Source organism: Sciurus vulgaris, assembly GCF_902686455.1.
Source record: "Sciurus vulgaris genome assembly, chromosome: 3".
NCBI classification, from domain to species: domain Eukaryota; kingdom Metazoa; phylum Chordata; class Mammalia; order Rodentia; family Sciuridae; genus Sciurus; species Sciurus vulgaris.
The window spans coordinates 170624515-170636619 of NC_136463.1; the positions used below are offsets into that span (position 1 = coordinate 170624515).

The window sequence follows — 12105 nt, forward strand, 5'->3', positions numbered from 1 at the left end:
GGGGTGAGTGAAAAGCAGAGTGAGAGGTGGAGGGCGCAGCCGGGCATCTACCTCTTGGAAAGGGCCCACCACCCGGGGTTCCTCGCTCCCAGCCAGCAGCACCCATGCCTGCTGAGCTCTTTCTGGGAGGCCTTTCAGCCCTTGTCTAGGCTGAGCCTCTCCCTTCTTTCCCCCTGAAGAAAGATCCTGGTGCAGCAAAGAACAGAGAAAGGAGGCAGCGGGGAGCTTGGGAGCTTTAATGGGACTGGAAGGGAATAGAAACACACTGGACCCCCTTCAGCCAGATGTGGGCTCAGGAAGAATGGGAACCATAAGTCTTGGGGATAGTGGACTTTACCAACCTTTTGCCAGGGCCGGGACGAAGGAATGTGAAAGATCTCCAGGTACTGGGATCAGGCAGCTCCGTGGGGAAGAGAAAAAGAAGATTTGGAACTGAAAAGAGGGGGTGATAATGAAGGCAGCTTCTAGGAACCATAGGTGCAGGTGGAGGAGAGAAAAAGACAGGCGGCTAAGGCTCTTTAGGATCTAGAGACCTAGAAGAGAAAAATTAAAGGGAGGGGCACAGTCAGGGACAAGGGATGAGGCGGGGCAAATCTAGTGTTTAAGGAAGATGAGGGGGCTTCTGATCCCTTCCCTCTCCCCCGAGCTGGTGCTGCAGGTGGAGTAAAATCTGGGTTAAAGGAACGTCGGGGGAAGCTCCGGGCTCCCTCTCCGGGATGTGGATAGGACTGGGCAAGGCTCTGGACGTGTGGGAGAGCTGCGCAGCACCGCCGCCCCGTCTAGTGGTAGTGACCTCCCAAATGCGAGGCTGCGGCCACCGCGCCGAAGGGCCCTGGTGGAGGCTGTAAGCCGGGACTTGGGTAAAGCGCGGCGGTGGCGGCGGCAGCGGTGGCAGCCGGGTTCGGGCCGGGCCAGTAGGAGAATCCGGCGGGCGCGACGCTGGCCGAGGCGGCCATGAGGTTGAGTTTGGAGAGGCCGGGGAAGGGCAGCGGGGCCAGGCCGGCTGGCAGCTTGTAGAGCGCGCCGTCCTGGGCGGCGGCGGCGGCGGCGGCGGCGGCGGCGGCGGCGTGGGCGTGTGCGGGTGGCGGCTGGCAGGCCTGCGCCAGGCCCTGGAAGTCGAAGCGGTAAGCGTAGCGCTTGCCGTGCACCTTGCTCATGATGTTTTTGTCGTAGTAGTATCGCAGTGCACGGCTCAGCTTGTCGTAGTTCATATTAGGCTTGCTCTTCCTCTCGCCCCAGCGCCGCGCCACCTCGTCGGGGTCTGTGAGCTTGAACTCGCCGTGGCCGCCCTCCCACGCGATGCAGCCGGCATTCGCGCGGTCTGCCAGCAGCTCCAGCAAAAACTGCCACAGCTGAATCTGCCCGCTACCTGTGGAGAAGGGGACGGTCAGCCACAGGCTAGATGGGGAAGGCTGGAATTAGGAAAAAGGTGAGGCGGGAAACCAACACAACTCGGTGGAAACCAGAGTCGCGAGGAAAAGGTCACATCCAGCCGTGCAGCTGCGTGCAGCCAGAGCAGCTGGTCAGGGAAGGGCTGATGGGCCGAGTGGTCTCTGGCTGTTGCAGCGCTTTTGCAACAATGGAAACAGCGTTTACTTAGGAGGTGTAGCCCTTGGGCGGATGGTTTTGGAGGGGGAAGGAGGGAGAAGAATCTTCTCCTCCTTGGGGAGGCAAGGGCGAACCAAGGCCCTTATAAGGCTTTACAAGGTGAGCAAGGGCCAGATATCATTTCCTCTTTGGCTGGTCAGGGCCGAGCCTGCACAACCACATCGGGCAGCCCTGCGGGGTTGAACTGCCGCGTCCCAGCTGGACTACATCCAGAGATTCAGAGGGAAGGGGCAACAGGATGACCCCAGCCACCACTGTACAAGGTCCAACCAGTGCCTGTCACCCAAAGGCATACAGTTAGATCTGGCCTGACCTGTGGTGGTAGACTTCCTTGAGACACCGTGTCAGGCAGTACCTAAGGACCTAAGTCCTGTATACTTGATTGGAGGGGCAGACTCTAAGGCTCCCCATCCTAGCTCCCTTTAGGTGGGCAAAGCTCTGTACTGGCAGTACTCACCATTTGGCCTCCTTTTTCAGATCAGGCGGGATTTCCTGTGTGGGAAGGTGCCATAATTCCCTAGGGCCTAATGGATAGCTCTGGAGAGGGGAGATAGGACCGAGAAGCTGTTGTACTAGCCCGGAGTCCTCCGGTTCTTGGTCAATTTCTCTCCAGATTTCTGGGTGGTGGGAAGTGGCCAGAAGGTTTTCCCTGGGTATGCAAGGGGTGAGGGTGTGGGGGCTCTAGAATTTCGTTTTGCTGTCTTGGGGCCTCAAGCTTGAAAAATCTTGATACAAATCCTGCTCCCTTTTAGAATAAAACGGATTTTCCTCAAATTTGTGTGATTATTGCCTCAAATCCAGCCGGGTGAACCCCTTCTCCTTTTTCAACCACTTGCTCTGATCCCAGGAGCTTCCTTCTCCTGCAACTTCAACCCCAATCCCTCCAAGCCAACCCAGCAAGGAGGTGCCTGGCTCTGGGTCTGACATTGAGTTTTAGAGTCAGAAGCAATGGAGGGTTTGGGTTAAAATGGGCACCTGCCACCATTTGCTGAGGGACATCAGAGACATGGAAACCCAGCCCTGTTGGGTGGTAATGCTCCCTTCCTTGGGGGAAAAGAGGCTGCCAACCTCTGTTTTGTAGGTTCTGTAACTTGGTGAGATCTAGAATGCAGGCTGTGGGGAGAAGTTGTTTGGAGGGTCAGCCTCCAATTTGGTATTTTAGTGCTGAGGCAGCACCAACGGGCTAAAAGGGAAATTGACCACAATTGTCCCCTCACACTTGGTGCATGGACTTGCCCCGACATCATCTGGCTCAGGCCGGTAAAGCAGGAAACACCGGCAGGGGTTTGGCTACTGGGCAGCCCAGCGTGGCAGGGACGTAATTCTCTGGGTCACCTCTGCAGCCTTGCGCTCCTGCAGCTGGTAGACTAAAGATGCCAGGCTCCCAAATCTGGAAAACCATATGCAGCAGAAAAAGATCTGGGGGCCGGCAAACTTGCCGTCTGCCCTGGCTTACACACTCAGTACTAGGATTCAGAAAATGCAAAAGCCAAAGGTCAAAGGAATGTCTCCCCAAAGACTTCCCCACAGTCAGTCCAGGACCCCATGCTTTACAGAACCCAGAATCCATATCGCTCCCACCCTGTCTGGTGGCAGTAGCAGCCGTTCTATTGGGATCCGTACTGGGTCCCCCATTCATTGCCCAGTATTCACTCCAACTGCCCAGTGCACTGGCCAGCTCACCTTTTTGCACTGCGGGGCTCAGAGGCCCCCAGCTCGGGCTCTTCCCTTCCTTGAAGAGACCATCTCCGACGGGATCTGCGACATCAGAAGAAAACAGTCAGGCGGACCCGAGCTGAAGTTGTGGACTTGACCGAAAGGACCCGGGACCAGGTCGCCAGGGTCTGCAGTGTTCTGGGGGCCTGGGCCACCCAGCTCCTCCTCTGGGAGTCCGGCCCTGGCGCGTGCCGCGCAGAGCCCCTCCGTAGCGCCCAAGTCAGGAAACGCGTCCAGGAAAAAGGAAATCCGCTTTCCGAAGGGGCCGGCTGGAGCCTTATAAAGCCGAGCGGGGATTGCACCAGCCGAGCTTGGGCGAGCGGAGCCCCTCGAAGAGAAGAGGAGGGCGCTTGCAGGGACTCGCGGGTGCGAAAGCTCGGCGCGCCAAGGTGAGGAGCCATGAGGGCACAGGGGCGACGCCCGGCGTTCTCCCATGGCTCGAGCACAGACTCCTCCACCTCTTGGAAGACCTCTGCTACCCTGTCAGGCTTTTCTGGGCCCCTGAGTCCCGGTCTCATCTTCCTAGGCTCTCAATCTGCTCACTTCGAATCCTCTAGACCCACATTGAAACCCCAGAGCTCTCTATCTACCTTTAAGGTTCCCTGCATGTCCTAAATTGCAATCAGTCCCCCACCCCGCAATCCGGATCGCATCCTCTTCCTTTGGACCCCACAATCCCCTATCCCCAAACCCTTAGTCTAGACTTCCCGCCCAGGGTCCTGGTGCCTCCAGCCCCCGGCTGGTCCCTGGTACCTGGCAGGTACATGTTGATCAGCAGGGGCTGGGAGGCGCCGCTCTGTCTCATCGCTGCCGGGGACTGGGCGGTGGGAGATGGGGGGGGGGCGGGGAAGGGGGGCGCGTCAGGCTTTGCGCTTCGGGGACACCGATCCCCGCCCGAGGCGACCGTGGGTGACAGGGTGGAGAAGACTGCGCCGGGTCCGGCAGGGCCTGGCGGGAGGGGGCAGCCGGGGTGTGGCGAGGGTAGAGGTGGGGGTGGGGGTCCTGGAGCGACGATCTATGGTGCTGCTTGGAACCCTCCGGTCCCTGCGCGGGCAGGGGCCGCAATTTCCGTTTTAATTAAAGTGCGGCCGCCTGGGCCCCCCGGACCCCGCCCCCGCCCCTCTTATCTTCGCATCGCAATAAAGTCTCCAACGCGCCCTGCCACAGCCAAGCGCACCCGGCAGCCCCCCGCGTCCCGCAGCCAGGGAGACGCGCGGGGGATGGGCCCTGGACGCACGCTGTGATGGGGGGCGGCCAGCGCATTTCTTTTCTGCCACCTGACTCTACAAACAGTGAAGGGACAGGGTACCTGCCTCTCTTTGGACCCCCGAGGCCACAGTTCCCCTCCCCAGAGTCTTTCTTCAGTCCGCTCCCGCCCCTCTTACTGCTCACTCTCCTCCCCTCTCCTCCCCCTATCCCCACCCGGGTTCCCGTCTCCAGGCTGCGTTATCTGCATCTTCACTTTTAAATTTCCGCTTCCCTCCCTCTCGCCTGTCGCTGCGCTCCCGGCCTTGCAGCCGTTGCTCCCTTTATCTCTGCCCACCCCCGCGGTCCTCTCCCTCCTCCTCTTCTCCCACTCTCTGCTCTTCCCTAGAGACCCGATCCCCTTCTATGTCTCCCCCTTGATTTCACTGGTTTCCTGCCTTTCTATGGTCCCAAGCTTCAGGCAGGTCGCTGGGGCATCTCCCTTGGCAACTTCTCCTGGATTACCGGCTCCCTTCCCTTCCCCAACCTCTTTCTAGGTCTCTCCTTGCCATCTAGTCTCTCTACCTGGATTCAGTCCTGCTCCCATCCTCCCTTCCATTTCCTTTTTCTCGCCTCTTCTTTTCTTGTTCATTCACTTTCTGCAAACTGGTTGTGTATGGGTCTACTCCAGAGACATCGAAGGCCTGTACTGGCTTTTCTTGGTAGGCTCCTGATTGCCCCTTCCACCTACCCCTACAACTACTTCTCTCCTATCCTTATCCATTCCCTGTAGTCCCAGATTGTCCCCCAAACCCACTGTCACAACCACTCCCTTGCTGATTAACCCTGAACCAGGCTATAGCCCTACAAGAGTCAAGGACTGTGTACTGTACATGGCATCTCCTAGTTTGAGCAAAGAAACTGATGTGGTTCTCTGTTGGACTAGGGTTTCTGGGTACCTCCGGGACTTCCTGGCTCTGGAGAGGCCTTCTAAGAAGGGATTCTAGCTGAAGATGGGGCCCTGGGTCAGAAGCTCACCTCTGTGGCCATGCAGTAGTACCCTGCGACTACCGTCAGAATTAGTATTCCCAAGATCCTTCTCTCAGGAGGCCTGGCAGAGGGCAGATCCCCCTCATAGTCCCTGGTCCTGGGCTGCCTGTTTGAGGATGACTGGGCTTCTGGGTTTTTGCAGTGCCCTTGTCTGTGATTGTTTGCTATGACTGCTGGATGTTCGCTTTTGCTAGTGCAAAGGAGCTAGAGAGGACTGTGGGAGGGCAGAGTCTTAGGGGGAATATGGAGGATCCCAGACCTCAGAGAATCCTAGAAAGATGGGGATAGGGGCTTCAGGATGTGTACATGGAACCTGGTGAACCTGGTGGAGCAAAGAGAGGGATTGGGATGTCTCCTGGGGACCAAACTCACAACTCCATAGGAGGAGAGGACCTTGAAGGTGGGGCCAAGATCTCATGACCTATTACTGCTTTCCCCAATCACTATTGACAACAGACAACAAGGAGCAGGAGGAAAGAGCTGAGCGAGCTTGAAGGCATCAAGGTTCATCCACTTAATCTTCTTAGCAGGGCAGGAGGCAGAGGCAGAAGGAAGAGGCACTCAGGGGATCTGCCCAGACAACCCAGCTCTGAGCTAGGCAAAAATTAACAGTGCAGGCTTTGTTCCCGCCTGACCAAGGACTTGGTGCTAAACGGTTGAAAACGAGCAAAAGTTTGTGTGTAGGGGGTTAGTTTCACCCCTTCACATGGGTTTTGACCTCCTTTATTCTGTCCTGATACAAGTACAATCAGGGTAGAAGCCAGTGGAGAGTCCGTGGTGATTTCTCTTCTATCCTGCTCCTACTTGGCTGGGTGTTGGTGAGTCTTCTTCAACCCCCATTCCCTAACTGCCAATAGATGTGGGGAACAAAGCCTGAACCCCCAGTCTAGGAAAAGCTAAAAGATCCATGCCGGTGAAGGCTGCAGCAAATATATATTACCTTCCCAACTTCTTCAATATACAGAAGAAGAAACTGAGACCCAGAAACCAATGCCCTGTTCAGGGTCCTGCTGATGGTTCCTGAAGCCATGTTGTTGATAGTTCTCAGTGACCACAGAACCTCCTGGAGGGAGGGCATTCAGTCAAGTGCAGGCACCAGATCTCCCCCTCCCCTTTTTTTTTTTTTTTTTTCATGGCTCACTCTGGAAAGAAGGCTGCTGGATTCTGAAGCCAGTTTGTATGGGTTCTGGGTTCAACTCCTAGCTCCTCCCAACCTAGTTGTGTGACTTTGAAGGAAGTCTCCTTCTTAGTAAAATGGGAATTATAATATCCATATATAGAATTAAGTGTTTTATATAAGATGATTTCTGTAAAGTGCTTAGATGAGTTCTATACATCTACCCATTGTTACTAATATCACTCCTCAAAGGGAGGGGAGGAGTCTTGACCAAGGAACTCACACTTCTCAGAGGCCCATGGAAGTCTGGGACTCTGCCGAAGCCTGAGGTGTTAGTCATAGTTCAGATCAACCTGGCCTGGATTTGGCATCATAAGCCTTGTGTTCAAAGCATGTCTTTGTCATCAAGTAAGTGGGTGATTTCATCAAGTCCTAGTTTCTTAATTAGTGAGAAAGATGAAGAATAGAAAATATTAAGAGGATCAAATGTAACAAGGGCCATGGACTCTAGAGGCCATTCAAGTGTAAAGTAGAATACATACCCCACCTATAGATTTGTCCCTTAGGCCCTGATCCAACCAAAAACTCATGAGGGGCAAGGGTAGGAGGCCCCTGCATGGACTGCCCCAATGCTCTCTCATAACAACACAAACCTTTTCAGGAGTTTCCCATTACATTCATACAACAATCCCTTGAGACAGGAACCAATAGTTCCAGTTTATGGGAAGGGAATCAAAGCTCATGGATGCTGTATGATTGGTTTCCAGATATTTTGACTTTTGGCCCAGGGTTTTTCTCAAAGGAGCAACCTCCTTACTTTGCATAGCCCAGGTCCAAGTCAGACTGCTCTCCAATATCGCCCTACCTTGTCTGGGCTAAGAAAATGATCTGGTGTGCCCCTCCCCACTGGGGGCTGGACAACACAAGAATCCCTGCAGGAGGGGATGGGGGGAGTTTAAAGGGCCCCAGGAAGTTCTGCCTACATGGAGGAAGGGGTACCACTAACTGTTCCAAAGGAGTTCCCAGAGGAAAACCCACTGGTGCCAGTGCTGCTATACTCAACCCTGCTATGACTGTGAGTTTCTGCCACTTGTCCTAAAACTCAGTTGCTAAGACTGGCTTTGAACTTGTGATCCTCCTGTCTTAGCCTCCAGAGTCAAGGGGATTACAGGAATACACCACCATGCCCAGTTTGTCCCAGAACTCAGATTCATCGTGTAAGTGACTGAGGGACACTCCAGCTCACCTGTCCTCTGTTATTATATAGACAAAGGGCCTGGGAATGGGGAAAAGGAGACTACTGAAGGAGGCTGGTAGTGGGAAACCAGGATGAAGATAGACTGAAGTGATAAAGGCTGGGTGCTAAAGAGAAACCAACAGAACTTTGGCATAGAGTTAAGGAAGTTATGTCCTGTGTGGTGGTGGCACCTGGTCCAGGGTGTGTAGAGGTTGAAATCCAGCTAAGAGCCCTGCTGTGGGGGTTTATCCATCCAAAGGATGACAAAGGTGCCCTGGGTTTGCAATACCCCTGACCCTGTATTGGTAGGCCTTTATCAATAGGAGGTGTGAATGTATTTAACAGAATCCCCACAACTCTTACCAGCAGTTTCTCCTCAGCCCTCTCAGTGCCTACCCACATCCACTGAAGCCAGTTTATGCTTGATGGTCAAGGATCCTGGGCCTGAGGGGAGGGTTAAGTTGTGATCCTCAGAGTGATGATAATGGAGATCACAAAGCGAGACACCAAGAAGGAGGCAAGAGGGGCAGGCAGGTTCAGGATCCTTTATTTGAGGGCCCTCCGAGGAGGTGACTGGGGCCATGGAACCTAGTGCTGGACTCTCCGAATGGACTGCAGCTGCCCGGTGTGGGCCTGTGTGCCGAATTCGCTGTAGGTACGGAATTCCCCACTATGTCGGTCCCGCTCTAGTACGTACTGGTAGCCTCGGTAGCCTGGGTACTGGTAGGCTACCCACCTAGGTCAGTGAGGAAACGGTGGTGAGTAGGCTCTGCTCCTGCCCCTACCCATGCCCTCCATTAGTAGTTCCCCTTCCCAGGTCCCAGCCCTCCCAGCTGGTTAAAGCACCAACGCCAGTGATGTAAATCTCCCTCCCTGGATCTCTTTCCTGCCCTGCAGACTCCTCTGGGTCTCCCCATCACTTGTCTCATCCAGCCTCCTAATCCCAACCTCCATTGCCTCCTCACCCTCCCTCTCCCTCATTGTTCTCCTGGCTCCCATTCTTCACTACCTCCTTCCTCTCTATCCCCTCCCTTCCCCTTTCCTCCAAGTTCCCGTGTCTCTTAGAGCCCCCTTCACTTTTCCCCATCTCCTCCTTCTATCTCATTCCTCCCTGTTCTTCCCACTTTCCTTGTTTTGTTCCAGGACTCACGCTCCAGAGCTGACTTTGAGGGAACCCACATCCTTGCTGGCCCAACCCATCGAAGGCAGGGATGGATAGTCATCACTCAGTTCAAATTTGCAGCCCTGGAAGTTGTCCCCCTCAAACAGTGTCACACGGCTGTCACTGTGGTTCTGAAGCACAAGAAGGGGGACAGAGAGATCAGATCCCCAAAAAGAGTGTTAATGAATACATCCTCAGCTCCATTTCCCCCATCCCCTGCCCAACACAAGCTATATAGACTCTTATGCCCTACAAGAATTCCCAGAGTTCATTCTCTGGCAGACTGACAAGCTGGGATATGCAGAGGCCCCACCTGGCCCCTCTTTTGGTTTTGGGCTGATATGATAAAACTGGTGGATATGGGGGGAGGTCCTCAGGGACGCTTTCAGATCAGGGGTAGAGGGCATCTTGTGACATGGGCCTGTTTTTCTGGAGGAAAATCAGAGGTCCTATGGGAAGTCTGACCCACTAACCAACGTAGTTCCCTAGGGGTCTCATTGACTACCCAACTCTCTGCCCAACATCCTGGACACAGCCTCTCATAGGGTAGGGCCCAGCTAAGGGATACTGGATGGCAGAGGCAGAACAGACAGGCCAAGGTCTCAGTGTTTGTTGCCTCTTGGCTTTCCTAATGCTAGGGTCTTCCCCCTACAGGGCTCTTCAGCCTCTTGGAACAGAGAACTGGGCTGGTCTATGTCCTGTGCCCTCCACTCCCAGCTCCAGTCTGCACCAGTACCTAAGTCAGCATGGATGGAAAGAGAGGTTTCATTTCCATGTTAACTCTTTGTAACCTTGGGAAGTCACATTGCCTTCTGAACCTCATTTCCACAACTGTAGATGGAGCTAAGAGCAGCTGCCCCAACCACACAGGGCTATGTGATGACAGAGGTTCTCGCTCACACTAGTAATGAACTGAATATGAAGAACCCTGGAGGTACAGGACTGACAGGCCTCGACGCTGTCCGTGGTGCTGATTTCCAGGCATCTGGCGCACCAATCCCTGTGTTCGGAGACCCCTCTGGTTCTTGTTCCCTCTGGTTCCGTTACCACCTATCTAGGGGTGTGTTTCCACACCTCTTGTAAGGGGCGAATGGCCCTTCCAGGGCACCGTGGTGGGGTCAGGGCCTGGAGCCAGGAAGCAGGAGATGAGGGGAAGTAGGCTGTGCTCACCGCGCAGAGCACTGGCCGGAAGGACAGCAGCTGGTTGCTGTGGTGGCCGCTGCTGCCACTCCAGGCGCTCCAGCGAGGATAGTCTCCCTTCTCCAGAATGAATTGCTGTCCCTGGAAGTCGGGGTACTCGAAGCCCACCCATCTGGTAAAGGAGAGGGGGAACTAGGAAGCATCTGCCCAGATTCACTCCTTCCTTCCCTTCCCTCTTGTTTGCCGTGGATGAAAAGAAGAAACGCAATTTCTTTCTCCAACCCCAGGCTCTTCCCTTGACATACGCGTTGCATGGCAATTCAATCCCTCTTGAAGTTTAAGACCCCCAAACTGGCAGCTATCTGGGGTTTGTGTGGCCCAGGCTTCCCACTCAGGGCACCACAGGTTGAAAGGAATTTTTTAGGATACAAAGATCATCTGACCAAGACTCCTACCTCAAGGATTTAGGCACCTACATAGGAGAGCACTGGAACCCCCGCCTGCTGAAGCAGAAACCCCGTCTGGCTTGCCCAAAAGTCCCAGGCTGGGGTCTCTAGGAGACCAGGGTGGGGTCAGCTGAGGGATTTTGGCTTCTTTTGTTAAACGAAGTGCAGAGTTATCTAATTTTGTTCAGAGAAAAGCGGTCGGAAGATATAACTACACAGGAAATTCCTTTGGTGGTCACGCTGGCCCCCCTGGGTTGCTTCTTGCCTTTTTCTCTTTAGGGCATGAGGACACAACTCTCCCGCGATTTGTCTTGTGACAGGTCCGGAGTTTTGGAGAGGCCAAGGGGTTTCCCATGTTGGTGAGTCTCCCCCAGGGTTTACAGGGTTGGAGGCTGAGGTCCCCGGATCCGAGCTTGGGAAGGGGGAACCTGGTATCCCCTCAACCCAGCCCAGACGCCACTGGGAGATCACTCACGCGCCGTTCTCCACCTTGACCGAGCGCACCCTGCGTAGGCCTCCGCGCTCACTGATGTTTGCGCAGTCGCTCAGCAGCTGACAGCGACGGCCTTGGAAGTCTTCCTCATCCCAGAGCGTGAGGCAGGCGGGCGCCGGGCCTGGCGCGGGGGCGCTGCTCATGCTGCTGCGGACAGGAAGGGTGGGACCACGCACTCAGCTCTTGAGAGTCCCTCTGTCTAACCAGAGCATGCCCAACCCCGGTAGCGTGTGAAGGACCCCGGGGCTGGGCCAGGCCTGGCTCTGGACCCGGGCTGCCAGGGGCTCTCCCTCTTCTCGCCCTCCCCCACCCCAGCATCGGGTATTCACCGGGTGGGTGAGCTCCGTACTCGAGGCAAATGGAGAGGCTGCGCGCGTGCCTGGCGTGCGGGCCTTTATACCCAGGCCTGGTCCCCGCCTGGCTCCCTCTCCCGCTGGGGTGGGGGGCGCTGAGTCAGCAGAAAGGCTGTGGTCCACTCTGGTTTTCCCTAGGGAGCCGAGGCCTTTCCCGAAGCCGCCAATCTGGCCCCAACCCGAGGGGATTACAACAGAAAGTGCTGAGGTGCACATCGCGCCCCTGTCAAAGCCTAGGCTGACTCTGCTCTTTCTTTCTTTCAGGCCTGGGCCAGGCAGAGTGCACTTAGCCTCGGGGTGAAACGCACGATCCCTGGCTCAGACCCTCGGGCATGAAGGTACCAGGCCTGCCTGTGGCCTCCAACTGGACCGCTCTGGAGCTGACACACCGCGGAAGTTCTTCTCAAGGTCTAAACTCCACCTCTTCTTCAGCCTTAGGTCGAAGCCTCTTTTGATTCACGCTAGAGCGGAGATACAGAAGGCTCTCCTCAAATAACTCTTTTCACGCACTCAGTCTTCCTTCTCCAAGAGGAGCAGTCCATCGAGGTCCCTTTCCTCCCAGGCTCATTTTCCAGATCCCTAGCCAAGAGCGCTTGGA

At 55.4% G+C, this 12105-nt stretch overlaps 2 protein-coding genes across 2 annotated transcripts; both read right to left on the minus strand.

Moving 5' to 3' along the window:
• Positions 1 to 779: 779 nt before the first annotated feature.
• On the minus strand, positions 780 to 4129 carry FEV (FEV transcription factor, ETS family member; the record flags this gene model as incomplete). The annotated part of the gene is made up of 3 exons (XM_079130740.1): positions 780 to 1369; positions 3292 to 3366; positions 4078 to 4129. 3 exons carry the CDS (start codon positions 4127 to 4129, stop codon positions 780 to 782), a joined length of 717 nt encoding a protein of 238 aa, XP_078986866.1.
• A 4372-nt stretch (positions 4130 to 8501) lies between these two features.
• Positions 8502 to 11297, minus strand: CRYBA2 (crystallin beta A2; the record flags this gene model as incomplete). Its single annotated transcript, XM_079131333.1, has 4 exons — positions 8502 to 8649; positions 9064 to 9206; positions 10246 to 10387; positions 11137 to 11297. The coding sequence occupies 4 exons, from the start codon at positions 11295 to 11297 to the stop codon at positions 8502 to 8504; spliced, it is 594 nt and encodes a 197-aa protein (XP_078987459.1).
• Positions 11298 to 12105: the final 808 nt, after the last annotated feature.